This window comes from Ceratosolen solmsi, unplaced genomic scaffold (genome assembly GCF_000503995.2).
Source record: "Ceratosolen solmsi marchali unplaced genomic scaffold, CerSol_1.0 scaffold2, whole genome shotgun sequence".
NCBI lineage: Eukaryota > Metazoa > Arthropoda > Insecta > Hymenoptera > Agaonidae > Ceratosolen > Ceratosolen solmsi.
The window spans coordinates 8,079,663-8,092,943 of NW_011948422.1; the positions used below are offsets into that span (position 1 = coordinate 8,079,663).

At 29.0% G+C, this 13,281-nt stretch overlaps 2 protein-coding genes across 2 annotated transcripts; both read left to right on the plus strand.

The window, feature by feature from the left end:
• The first annotated feature begins 24 nt into the window (after positions 1-24).
• On the plus strand, positions 25-2,664 carry LOC105361965 (protein C12orf4 homolog). The gene is made up of 9 exons (XM_011499288.1): positions 25-563; positions 641-862; positions 1,037-1,240; positions 1,309-1,427; positions 1,556-1,692; positions 1,775-1,901; positions 2,027-2,145; positions 2,227-2,352; positions 2,434-2,664. Exons 1-9 carry the CDS (start codon positions 67-69, stop codon positions 2,545-2,547), a joined length of 1,665 nt encoding a protein of 554 aa, XP_011497590.1. The 5' UTR covers positions 25-66; the 3' UTR covers positions 2,548-2,664.
• A 2,832-nt stretch (positions 2,665-5,496) lies between these two features.
• On the plus strand, positions 5,497-12,653 carry LOC105361966 (leucine-rich repeat neuronal protein 1). The gene is made up of 4 exons (XM_011499289.1): positions 5,497-5,988; positions 6,274-6,630; positions 10,838-11,439; positions 12,242-12,653. The coding sequence occupies exons 1-4, from the start codon at positions 5,908-5,910 to the stop codon at positions 12,576-12,578; spliced, it is 1,377 nt and encodes a 458-aa protein (XP_011497591.1). The 5' UTR covers positions 5,497-5,907; the 3' UTR covers positions 12,579-12,653.
• The last annotated feature ends 628 nt before the right edge of the window (positions 12,654-13,281 follow it).

Sequence of the window (13,281 nt, forward strand, 5' to 3'; positions counted from 1 at the left end):
AATTAATTAAACGTATTATAAATATGTTTTAAATACGGTCCATAAGAGATAAGATTAAGTGTTAATATGGAGGAAGAATATATTGAGAAAACATTTATATTTAAATTTCCAACATGTACGTCAAATCAAGAGTATTGTTTAAAAATCCCTTTAAAAATCCCTTTCCAAGGTTCGATAATAGAACTCGTATATCGCATTATGTCATCTTTCAAATTACCACCTTATGTTCAGAGTGATCTTTACAATTCTTTGAGTGCAAATATTAAAGAATGGACTTTAAAATTTCACGATGATAAAACGGAAAAACTCATCGATGCTGCTAAGAGCGGTGATCTTGATGTGGAAGAAATAATTAAGAAATGGGAAAAAAATTATAAACTTAAGACCGTAGAATATGCAGAGCCAATTGGAACAACCGATGAGGAATTATTTGCTGCGGCTTACCACAGATTAGTGCATTCGCCTTCTCTTGAACCAATTTTGCAAGCTGAACATAAATTTGGAAAAGATGTGACAGAAGTTATTAAAATGAGAGACAAAGACTATCAACAATTAACGCAAAAGTAAGCTTGTGCTTTACCGTTTAGGCTTATTGTTATTGACTCAGCGATGAATTAAAATTAATTATATCTCATTTTAGACAGACGGAAGAAATGCATGTGGCTGTGGAAACTTTAGAAGCCGGTTCGACTGAAAAATCTATTAATGACATGGCTGCTCGTCATTTTGAAGAACAAAGTTTATTGCAAGGTCACTGGGGATCGAAAGTCGATGCTTTAAAACTTGAACAAAGAAGACAGTACCGTAATTGGATAATGAGATTATTAGAAGAGCAACAGACAAATATGTTACCAACACCAGTGTATAGTACTTCAATTATCTTACAATAAGCATTTAATTGTATATAGTTTCATTCTTTTTTTTTAATTCTCATTTTTACATGTTGGAAATGAATAGATGATCTAAAAATAGTATTACTTTAAATCATAAATACAATAGCTATGGAATTGATATTTATATATTATTTTACTTTCAGTGAATCGCCAATGGTTCCCATGCCACCACTTGGTCAAGGGTTCTACAATTGCGTTAAGGATGATAAGAAAGGTGTATCTCATTACCAGCAATTGGAAGAAAGTTTTACTATTCATTTAGGTTCACAAATGAAACAAATGCACAATATTAGAATATTAACAGGTGATGTACTTGACTTCTGTAGAACTAAAAATTCTGATTCTGAGTATGTATATATATTCGATATTTTAAGTAGCTAAGTATTTATATATAATAATAAATTTACATTATCAGAAGCATAGATCCTACGCCACAAAGATTACAGACCGCATTGGGTTTATATTCGAACGATTTATGTGGACTGGTTCTATTGAGCGATAATCATTTAGGAAGTTATTCTGGCATAACGAAAGGTTTGTTCTATCGCAGTTATCTTCAACATACATTTATTATTAATACAATTAGTTTTCATTTTCTATTAAGGCGTTATACAATAAAAACAAAATAAAGTCTGTTGTCTCATTCAATCTATTTTTTACAGAACTTATTTCTATATCTCAATTAACCACAGAATTTCACTTTCCACCAATCGATGAACAATTGGAAAAAATACGAGAAGATGTGAAGGATGCCGTTGCTTGGAGACAAGCACACCATAAAGAAGATAATGATTTGCAGGTTTGTCGATTAAAAGTTTCCTCTTGTGCGCATGTTTTTCAACGTATATTAAATGAATTCAAATGCTCCTGTATATCTGCAGCAACATACTAAAAAATCAACTTTGAGTAAAACATTACAAACTGGCGATGTATTTATTACAAGGCATTCAAATTTGGCTCAAGTACACGTTATTTTCCATATGGTAGTAAATGATTCTTTGAGATCAGGTTAGTATTTAAAACATATGTCGAACGGAACAAAACCTATAAATGCAATTACATTAATAACATCATATGTGAGAATGCATGTTAATATAAATAAACGTAATATTTTATAAAATTAATGTTTTAAGGTGATATAAATTCAAGACATCCAGCTATTTTAGGATTGAGAAATATTTTAAAAACAGCTTGTTGCAATGATGTTACAACCTTAACGATACCTGTTCTTTTAGTACATGAAATGACTGAAGTAAAATATTTCGTATAATTGATATTAAAATATGTCAAATATGTAAAATCTTTATAACGAAATTTATTTATAATTATATAGGAAATGACAGTAGCGTGGTGTACGAAAAGAGCAGAGCTCGTATTCAAATGTGTGAAAGGATTTATGATAGAAATGTCTTCGTGGGGAGGAGCAGAATTAAAAAATCTACAATTTCTAGTTCCAAAGGTATCACTGACACAGATAATATTAAAATATATAACGATTTATAATATTATTTATATAAATTATTAATAATGTATGTTATAGGGTATGTCCGAAGAAGTTTTTGGCACTTTGGCGACAATGCTACCAAGCATATTTAGAGTTTCAAACCCATTAGTTTTCAAAGCTACTAGTACACCACAAACTCCTAAGAAGTGATACAATATATAAAACGGAAATATTTTACATTATTTTTCTATTATTATAAATAAAAGATGTTATTTATATAATGACACGAATATACAACTATTCGTTTCTACATGAAAATGAATAAAATATACATGATTTAACTAAAGATGGCAATTCATTACTATTTAATATATTATCATATTTTTATCAGTGGATATTTTAATTAAAATATAATTTAAATTTTTCATAGTTATACCGTTGCTCAGAAATATTACCTATATTTTTTCGTTAAAATTAATATTAAAATAATCTAATGCTTATAATTTTAGTTTTTGATAATATTAATTATATTACTATTATACAATAAATCTAAACTTTTATGAAATGTACATCTATTGTTTTTGTATATTTATATTAAAGTGTTTCGCACGAATATTATCAGTGCATAAATAGAAAGAAAAATTGATAGATTTAGAATACACTCGATACAGAAATAACTAATATTTCATTATACCAAAATAAATTACAATATAAACATGAAAATAAAAAGTTTTCAATTCTATTGTAACAAACAATAATTTCAATAATTGTAAATATGGTTTAGGGCTTAAATAAAAACACTTTCGTTATTATATTAGATACAGGCACATACTAATACTATATTCTAAGTAGTTTTATAAAAAAAATTATTTAAAATTATATAAACAATATTAATATAATTAAAAGCAATAATTACGTATACTATACTTATGGAAAAGGTAAAATATTAATTTAAAAATTATATTTCTAATGAAAATCTGAGCAATGCATTCCATCTTTCGCTGTCAATTAAAATGGTATCGTTTGAAGCATTTTTATCAATCAATTTATCAATTATTCAATTACAAGATAATGAGATAATATAAAAAAAAGTTTTACAATATGTAGATTCGAAATAAATTAGTAAAATATCTATCAAAAGAGGAAATAAAGAAAACTTATTCTCATTTTAAATTTACAATATAATTTACTGCACCTTAATTATAAACAGAAATTAAAATCATAAAATAAAAAATCATACACATACAAGTCTTGGTATGAAATCAAAGAAAATTATATATATATATTTTTTTTGTTATAAAAAGAAATATAAATATCCCTTTGAAAAATTATGAAAACTATAATCCTAATAAGAAAATGTATTAAAGTTATATATCTTTCGAGAGACGAAAAATTTTATAAATATTCATTCATTCAATTTAACGAGGTTAAAAATTTTAAGATAAATTTAATTAAACAAATTTTCCTCTCACTTATGAATTAATCAAATTGTATATATATTTGATAAATTTAACTATATTATATTTATGAATTGTTTTTAAATATTGAATAATCATTTATTATGTTATGAATTAACGTATTCATTAATAAAGATGATTATATAATAAAATTCATTCAGTAGAAAAATAAAAAATAAAAATCTAAACATAAATAATAAATAATTACTTATTTTTTAGACATTACTTTACTAATGAAGGTTAATATTTATAATAAAAAAATTATTATATGTTATATGCGCTTCATACAACTTCATAAATAATAAATTCAGATTTTTTTTATTAATTCAATAGCATTTTTCAAATAATTTTTAAATAGTTTTCAAAAATATTTATCAATAGTGCATTGGATTTTTAGATTATATTTAAAATTAATTAACAACAAAAATGGTTTAAGTATTCTTAAATAGAATGTCGTTTAAACAAAGCAACATTAAAATATTTTAATATCATTTCTGGTAAAAACTATCATCAGAATTTGAGTTACCGATAATTTAAACAATATGTTACAAAAATATTTAATTTGATTTAATCAAGAGATGTAAAAGCGATTCATAGTTAATATTTTTAATAAATATTTATTGTAAAAAAGTTTCGTATACTAATACGTTAAGATGAAAAAGAAAATTTGAAATTAGAATATTCACACAGAAACCGTGAGGTCCACGTAGTGTCCACTATTATTTAAAAATATCGCAGTTATTTATTTAATCAGTTTCTTATCGTTGTGATATTTTTCTTGTTTAAGCAAGTTTCTAACTATATATATTTTTTAAGGAAATATTAAAAGCTTTTAAATAATCTTTATTTGAAATATAAGTACTTAAAATGCAATTATAAATTATATATTTACGCACTCGTTTACTTATATGTTAACAGTAATATTATTGATTGTTAGACGTTAAGCTTGAATTTTGTTTTGAATTTTTTTTTTTTTTTTTTTTCTTAAATATATTAAAATTTTTCAATTTGAATAGTTCGATTTAATATATAAGCTGCTGTTTTGTCATGAGAATCGTAAAATAAAAAAATAATAATAATTTAATTACACGCGTTATAAATATAGTGCCTTGAAACTGTAAAAGATCAATGACAGACGTTGGAGTTACCATCGGAACTTCCTTTCTAATTAAAGTGAGATATTTCGCAAGTATTGATAGCGGTTCATAAAAAAAAAAAAAACCAAAAAAAAACTAATTGAAAAATACACATAATCTGAAACCCGATTAGCCATGGAAACAATTAATCCTATCATTAAATAAATAAAATAACTGAAAACTGGGAACTGAAAAATAAGTAAATTATAAAAAAAAAAAAAAAAAAAATTAATTACGGTGAAAGTGAGTAATACACTTATGAAGCCTTAAATAATACAAATCGTTACTTATCTTTATGATAAAAACTTGTCTTAAATTAATCATTCAAGGCATAAGAAGCAGAAGAAGAATAAGAAGAAGAATAAGAAGAAGAAGAAGAAGAAGAAGAAGAAGAAGAAGAAGAAGAAGAAGAAGAAGAAAAAGAAAAAAAAGAAAAATAAGTATGATAAGAAAAATCTTGGATAAAAATTATTTGTCTATTTTGAAAAACTTATTGGTTCCCAACATACATTAACTGCATATTTTAGAGCAAATGTTTAATTACGTTAATTTGATAAATATAGCTGCTCATGGTGCTGATAATGCACGTATTCGTATGACAATCGGAAATGGATAGATAATAAACACATACCTCAAGTGTTAATTTAAATTTTCAGCGCGGGAAATTCAAAAATTAAAAAATTGCAAAATATTGAATCCGCCCCTTTGAACGTCAGTGGCTCAGTGATTTCCATACATTTGGAGCTTAGCGAATGAATTAATCTGAATTTATCTCTGCAACAGAAGTAGCCGTTTGCCTCGCAATTCTGAACTTCTGACCTGTCTGCCGCCGATGAATTCTTTTTGCCTCTTGGCCAGATCATCGATCGGTACTCGAAGATCGGAACAAAAACGCTCGCGGTGCCTTATGATTCTGTGCATTGTGTAACATTGGCATTATTATTTTTGCGCCCATCAGTGAATAATACAGAGTGACAATGATATTTAAATCATGGCTAAGTATTCTCGTTCTCATGAAATGGAACTATTGCACTGCAATTGCCACGTTTCCCAAAACGGTAAGGCTCCTTATGGTATTTAATTTTAAATAGTCGCCCAAAATGTTTATAAACGTTTAACATTAATTTACTCATACATTATTTATTATTCTTTTATAATTTGAGTACGTGGCTATTGAGTTATTTGATTAATAAGTATTTCGTAATCCGTACGATAAATGGCAATAAGTAATAAAAGAGGCCATAATGAAGTAATTATTGATGAGGCTCTTCGTTATAACCTTGTCGGCGTATTTTTATTTTCGACAAAAGTTCTTAAATGCTATTTTTAAATGCTATTTTTAGGTCGACCTATCGTATCGGGACTTACAAAGGGAAGATTTCTTTATTAAAATTCAAAACCAAATTGATATGCGCGAAGTGAACGAACTCATACTTCGAGGGAACAAATTCGACAGTTTTCTCGACTGTTCTACAAAGCTCGATAGTTTGCGCATATTAGACTTATCATATAACAATCTTAAAAAGTTTTTCTTCTTGTGTCTAGAAGAATCAAATTTAGTATCGCTAAATGTTAGCCATAATCAAATAGAATACATCAACGATGAAGCTCTAAATCACCGGGTCATGAAATTGAAAATATTGGATGTGTCATTCAATGATCTCTATGTTGTCAACGATACCATGTTACAGCATATGAAGGTACGTACTTCATAATATTATCGCATATTTTATTAAAAATTCACAAAATGTATTGACAAAACCATCTATTTCTTCAAGTACGTGCAAGCTCTTAGCGTCCTTGGGAAATAGTTTGTCAATGAAAACAAAATTTTCAGCATCTTGCACTAAAGAAAAATATCATACTAACTACGTAGGCGTTATTACGTATAGTTTAAAAAAAAAAAAAAAAAAAAAAAAAAAAGACGTTTAGCCTTACATAATAATAATGATGATTTATGTATATCTAGTGATTAAAATAATTATATAAATAATGAAGCAACAATAAATTTATTTATTTGATATTATGATGCAGTAATGAACTATATCACTGTTAAATTTTGATTAAAATTATTTTTAATTTGCGACGATATATTTATCATTATGGAACGATAAAGAATTCATATTAATATATCACAGAATTGCTTAGCAAATACAATATAAGCGTGATATAAATTTGGTTAAAGTAATATTATAAATTTCCTTTTTATTACAGGCTTATTTTAATTTCTCGCTTTAATTATTCAAAAAAAAAAAAAAAAAAAAAAAAAAAAAAAAAAAAAAAATCAATAATAATAAATAAATAAATAGAATAGAATAGAATAGACTTTTAAAATAACAATCCACCTGCCTCACTCTAAAAAATAATTATGGACACAGCGACCCAATATTAAGATATAATTTTTAAAAGAACAAGACATTTTTGCCAAACTTTCCTAATCAATTTCATACGAATGTTTAATACAATCATCTTTCGTTTAGTATCTTCTTTCAACAATTGTCTACCACTATTCTATCAACAACACACTCAACATTCTCTGCTTAATAGGCAATTTGTTTAATAAACCGATCGATATCATAAATATACTTTACTATAGTTGATACTAAAGAATGAATGATATTATCAATTATTTTATTAACAATGGACTCGAATTGAGGATAGTTTAGTTGAATTGAGTAACGATTCCCTCATATCAGTGAGTAGTCTTTTTCAATGAACTTTTTTATGAGGATAAATATAGTTTGATAGAGAGTAAAGGAGAGGAGAAATGCAAGTCATTAATATAATGAAATTAAATTCCAATTAATATTAATTTTGATGATAATTTCTTACACCATTTATTTCTAAGCTCAATTTATTTAATGTATACGTTGAAATTTCTTTACATTTATTTATTTAATAATAATACTTGTTTTGTATTTCAGTTCTTCAAATAGAACATTCTTTATAAAATAGAATAGAAAACAATTCATTTTTATTTAAAAAAAAATTCCTTTTATCAATATAGAAATAGAATTTTTTTATTATTTTTAAGTAGCTGAATTTGATAATTAAACTGAGTCATTCAATTGCTGCATTTTAATTAAATTTAAATCAGGGACAAATTATATTGATATTAAGACTTCCAATAATATTGCTTAATAATTAACTTAATACATTCTCCTATTTTTTTTAAGTAAAACTTATTATTAATTCATTGATTATTGTAATTTCTAAAACATTAAAATAATATAGATTTAATCTATTTTTTTACAACTATTGATTTAAAATTAGACCTTTTAAATCATATAAATATTAATTAATCGCAACTATGTAGTTCTATTATGAGATTAGATAAAAATGGTTGTTAATTGTCATGAAAGTTGCGTTATTTTTTTTTTCTTTTTAATTTACATTAATTATAACTGAAAAGCCTATAGTTTTAACAAACACGTAATATCGATAAATTTTTCATTATGCAAAATTGTTAGTGTTGAGTAATTGTTAATGGCTATGATATATGTCCTCAATTTTTCTACGAACACATACGTATTATTTATTTATATAAACGTGGTAAAATTGATTTTACAAAATTTGAATACTTTGTAGTTAACGAAAAATTTCTTAATGCTTTACTAAAAAAAAAAAAAAAAAAAAATAAAGAAAATGAGAATATATAAAAATATGTGATAATTTAGAAAATAACATTTAACAGCACAATATCAAGCTATTAAACTGATTCTGATTTATCATTTTACAATGTTGCCTTAATTTGCTATCTTAAAAAGTAATGGCTATATTTGCATTAAATTTATAAATAACTCTACATTTGTATGCCAATACGTCTAAATTTTGAAAATAAATTAGTTTATCGCATAAACTTTACAGATTAAAATAATTTTGTTTAATGTTTATTTATTGGTTTTACTTTTTTTTTCTTTTTTTGGTATATATATGTGTATATATAAATGGATCGTTTCGTTAAACGAAGAGTAAAGGTTTCTCGAATTTATAATAACAAAAAAACTATATATATATATATATATATATTTATATATATATTTAATTGTAATCTTTATAAATGTAATTATATGGATTCTTTTGTTTTTAAATCTAAAATAGTTATACTTGATCTAAAAATATAAAATTTAGAGATAACAGAAAAAACTTAATAGATAATATAAACATATGCCAAAAATATAAAAGATATGGTATGAGCATCGAAGATAAAATAAAATAATATGAAATATAATATTCATTATATTAATGGTACATTATGGTATATTTTTCCAGGTAATTCCTTTTGCATAATAATATTTAACACAAGAAATATGATCATTTCCTTACATTCAAAATATTCAAATATAATACTAATTATTGAAACTCATAAACATAAAATATGTACTAACCGTATAAATCACATAAAAAAATTGTGTTCAATCCAACAAAAACTTATTTAAAATTTATATAAAAATATTCAAATCATCAATAAAATCAAAACTACTCTTATTGAAACACTTTCTTCCCTTTAGTCGTTGTCATTCTTAAAAATCTATAAAAACATTTATAAAACGCAACTTATTATTATTTTCCTACAAGCATTGAAAAAATATTTCAATTTAGATATTATTTTTAGTATAAAATTTTGAAATATTGATCTAGACGGTTATTCCATTGTCCTTTTATATCTTTATATTTTTCATGTTTTACATATTTTTTTTTTGTATAAGCTTTCTAGTTTTAACGTTTTTTCAAAAATTATAAATTTTAATGAATTGCTTATTTATAATGCAACAACATAACTTTTTTTCATAATTACAAATAATTAAAAAATTATGTTAATTTAATGCTTTAATAAATAATTACTAAATTGCGTATGTAATATAATAATAAGGACGCAAGAAAAAAAAATTCAAGGAAAATATAAATGTTCTAGATTTTCATAATATATATATATATACTTAGGCATATTAATATTTTATCAATAATATTATAATAGAATATTAAATTGTATAAATTATCGAGTATTTAATTGTTCTCTAATTTGAAGCAAACAGCCATTTGTAAAAATATTCACGGTGTAAAGAGCATTTTTACGAAAAACTTGTAATATCGCGTACGGAAAAAGAAAATTATAAGAATTTTTTAAAATATTTAAATAATGTAGCACAAGATATTTATAATTAATATGTTGTAAGTTCTCATCAATAATAAAAGATATAATTTCTGGCACATCTGAGAGATATCGGATAATACATATCAAAAAGATTTGAAATTATTAGACCGAGAAAAACACAGTAATAAGAAAAAAGTTTCAATGTAAGCGAAAAAGTGTTGATGAATATGCGCGAATATTTAATAATTTTAGAATTAAAGAACAAATCAGTTGGTATTTGTGTATCTTTGACACATTGGGACTTCAAAATAACATTCGTTGTTAATAATTAATAATATTTTATCGGAATATTGAGGTTTTGTCATAATTTCTTCGAAAAATACTGTAAATTAAATATCATTTTAAATTATATAAAAATATCTTACTGATCGACATTTTTGGTTATTTTTTTTTCATTTAAAACAACGTGATACGATAAAATTCAGTTTTTAACTTTATAAATGTCAACGGCTTCGCCGCGATGCACAAAATCAGCATTACTCCTTCTACGAATCTAATGTATTCGAATGAACCAATGTAATAATAATCATAATAATAATAATAATAATAATAATAATAATAATAATAATAATAATAATAATAATAATAATAATAATAATAATAATAATAAGTAATATTCGCCGAGAAAAATATATAAGTGAGTAAACCTTGGCAAAAAAAAAAAAAAAAAAAAAAAAAAAAAAAAAAAAAATTGAGTAGGAATAATATTTCAATAGACTCTCTTCTCTTGTTATCCTCATCGAATGTTTCAGAACCTGGAATTTCTCTCGCTGGCAAGTAATCCGATCGAGGAAAACATCGACGCCTATGTGTTCCAAAATCTCACGCAATTGAAGCACCTCGACTTGCGCAACGTATCATCACCTTACTTCTCTCCGTCGCTGTTCGAGCCCCTGTCGAACCTCGAGCACCTCGACCTGTCACTAAACCCCATCGAGGACGTACCTCCCCTACCCTCCGGCATCAAGGTCCTCTACATATACGGCACCAACATACTTCATCTGGGCAGCTTCGTGATGCCCCAGCTACTGGTCCTCTCCCTCGACAACTCGGCCAACCTCACCTCCATCCTCCTCAACAACTTCGAAAATCTCACCCAACTCGAGATTCTCTCGATGCGCGACTCCCCGAGGCTCTCGCAGTTGCGGCTCAGGCCCATGAGCTCCAAGCTTCTGCCGAGGCTCAAGAGACTCTCCCTGCAAAACTGCGCCCTCGAAACCTTGAACTCCGAGCTGCTGCCGATAATACAGAAAACTGCCATTCTCGATCTACAGAGCAACCCCTGGCGCTGCGACTGTAGGATGAAGTGGATTAACGCGATGAACCTCACAACCGACCTAGTCAGCAGCTTCAGGTAAACTACCCTTTCTGCCCTGGCTACTGTCTCTCCAATTAAAAGAGTCAAATGCTTCTCGGTTACTGCGTTATGTAGCCTAATCGAATAAGTGAAGTGTCGGTTAATCTTCGTTACCCATGCGCGCGACACCCATGCATACAAGTAGATTTACCCGGATATACATAGATGGCAGCTTAAGCTTGTCAGAGCAGCGAGGGAGGATGCGTAATTTCGAGCCAAATTCACACTCATTTGCCTACACATCTATCCTCGGTGACGATAGCTCGGATATTTCCCCAATAGAACTCTCAACTAATTACTTTGGCACCAACTAACTTTCCGAATCTAAAAAATTTGATATCTTTTCTTGCCATTCTATGATAACCGTAACGTGCAATTTCGCGATTACGGATGGATGCCGGATTAAATGTCTCTCGCAGGAGGAAATTTAAAAATTGCAACATTACCCATCAATTATTTGCTTATCTGATAATCGCCATTGGTCCCGTCGCTAAATTCACAACGCGCGGTTTTTCGTCATTTTTCAATTAATTACACAACCGTGGATTGTATTGCAAAATGACAAATCGAAGAGAAAAAGCCGTTACTTGATGAATCGCGAGCCAAATTTAAAAATGCTCGCACGCAAGGCTGTAAACGTTCCATTCGAGTCTCACTTTACGAGCACCGAGAGCCCCTATCCCTACCCTGACCACCCCGACGATAAAAAAAACACGGCTGTGAAAAAATCAGACGGCTGTCCCGCCCCACCCCCAGCCCTCCCCCTCACGATATCGCCATGGCTTTGTTGTTGGCTTAGGTGCCAAACACCGCTGAAGCATCGGGGCAAATTGCTGCACGAGGTACCGAGCCAGGAGCTCGAGTGCGACGAGCCCCCCGAGGGTCGCCGGGGCTTCGACGCCGAGGCCGTCGGCCGGATCTTCTACCCGATCCTCTGGGTCTGCCTCGCGCTATTGATCCTCGGGCTACTGGCCACCGGGGTCGTCTACTACTCGCGCGGCTGCCTCGACCAATGGCTGATGAAGATGCGCCACCGTGGCACCGACACCGTCAGCTACACCAACGTCGTCGAGTCGACCAACGACCTCATCCGAATACTGCCCGTCGGCGAGGCCAACGATCACGCGGACGTCTGACCGAGCCGGCGGCAGACCAGTGCCCTGGAAGAAAATGCCACTCCGCGACCGAGCGATCCCCAGCGATTTTAACGTGTCGCTAATAACCGTATAAGGAGCGGAGCAACACCGGCCCACTCACGCATTCCCACCCTGCGATCATCTATTTCGCTCGCTTTCGATGACGGAGGGAGCGCTTTTACTTCCGCGTGCTTCCCAAGAAGGAGCATATGACATTTCATACCCGCTGTCCTTGAACGAATTCGTCTCTCTAATCGGAAACTGCAAATGCTTACACATTGGTCGACATTGTACAATGGCCGAGCACTTTAGATTCGAGGGCGAGCGACTTTCTCGAGTCTTCGTCGATAAAGGTATTTTCATAAAATAACGAATTAATAACGAATTATGCTCTGTTGAAGCTCACTGTATCATTGTTCAACGCTTAACGCTCAGGTCCAGTACAGTGATTTTTAATCAAAGATTTTAATTCAAAGATATCAAGCTTATGATATTTATAACAACTTTCCCTCGCCTTACCCCAATCAATCTATTATATATATATATATATATATATACACACATACACATGCATATACGTATGCGTACGCATGCGCTTATGTATACACGTATTAGCGCGCGTGTCGCATCTGTGGCTGCTTATGGCACTCTCTCTTTCTGTCTGCGCGTGTGCCTGTGTGCCAGTGTGTGGGTCGTGTGTGGA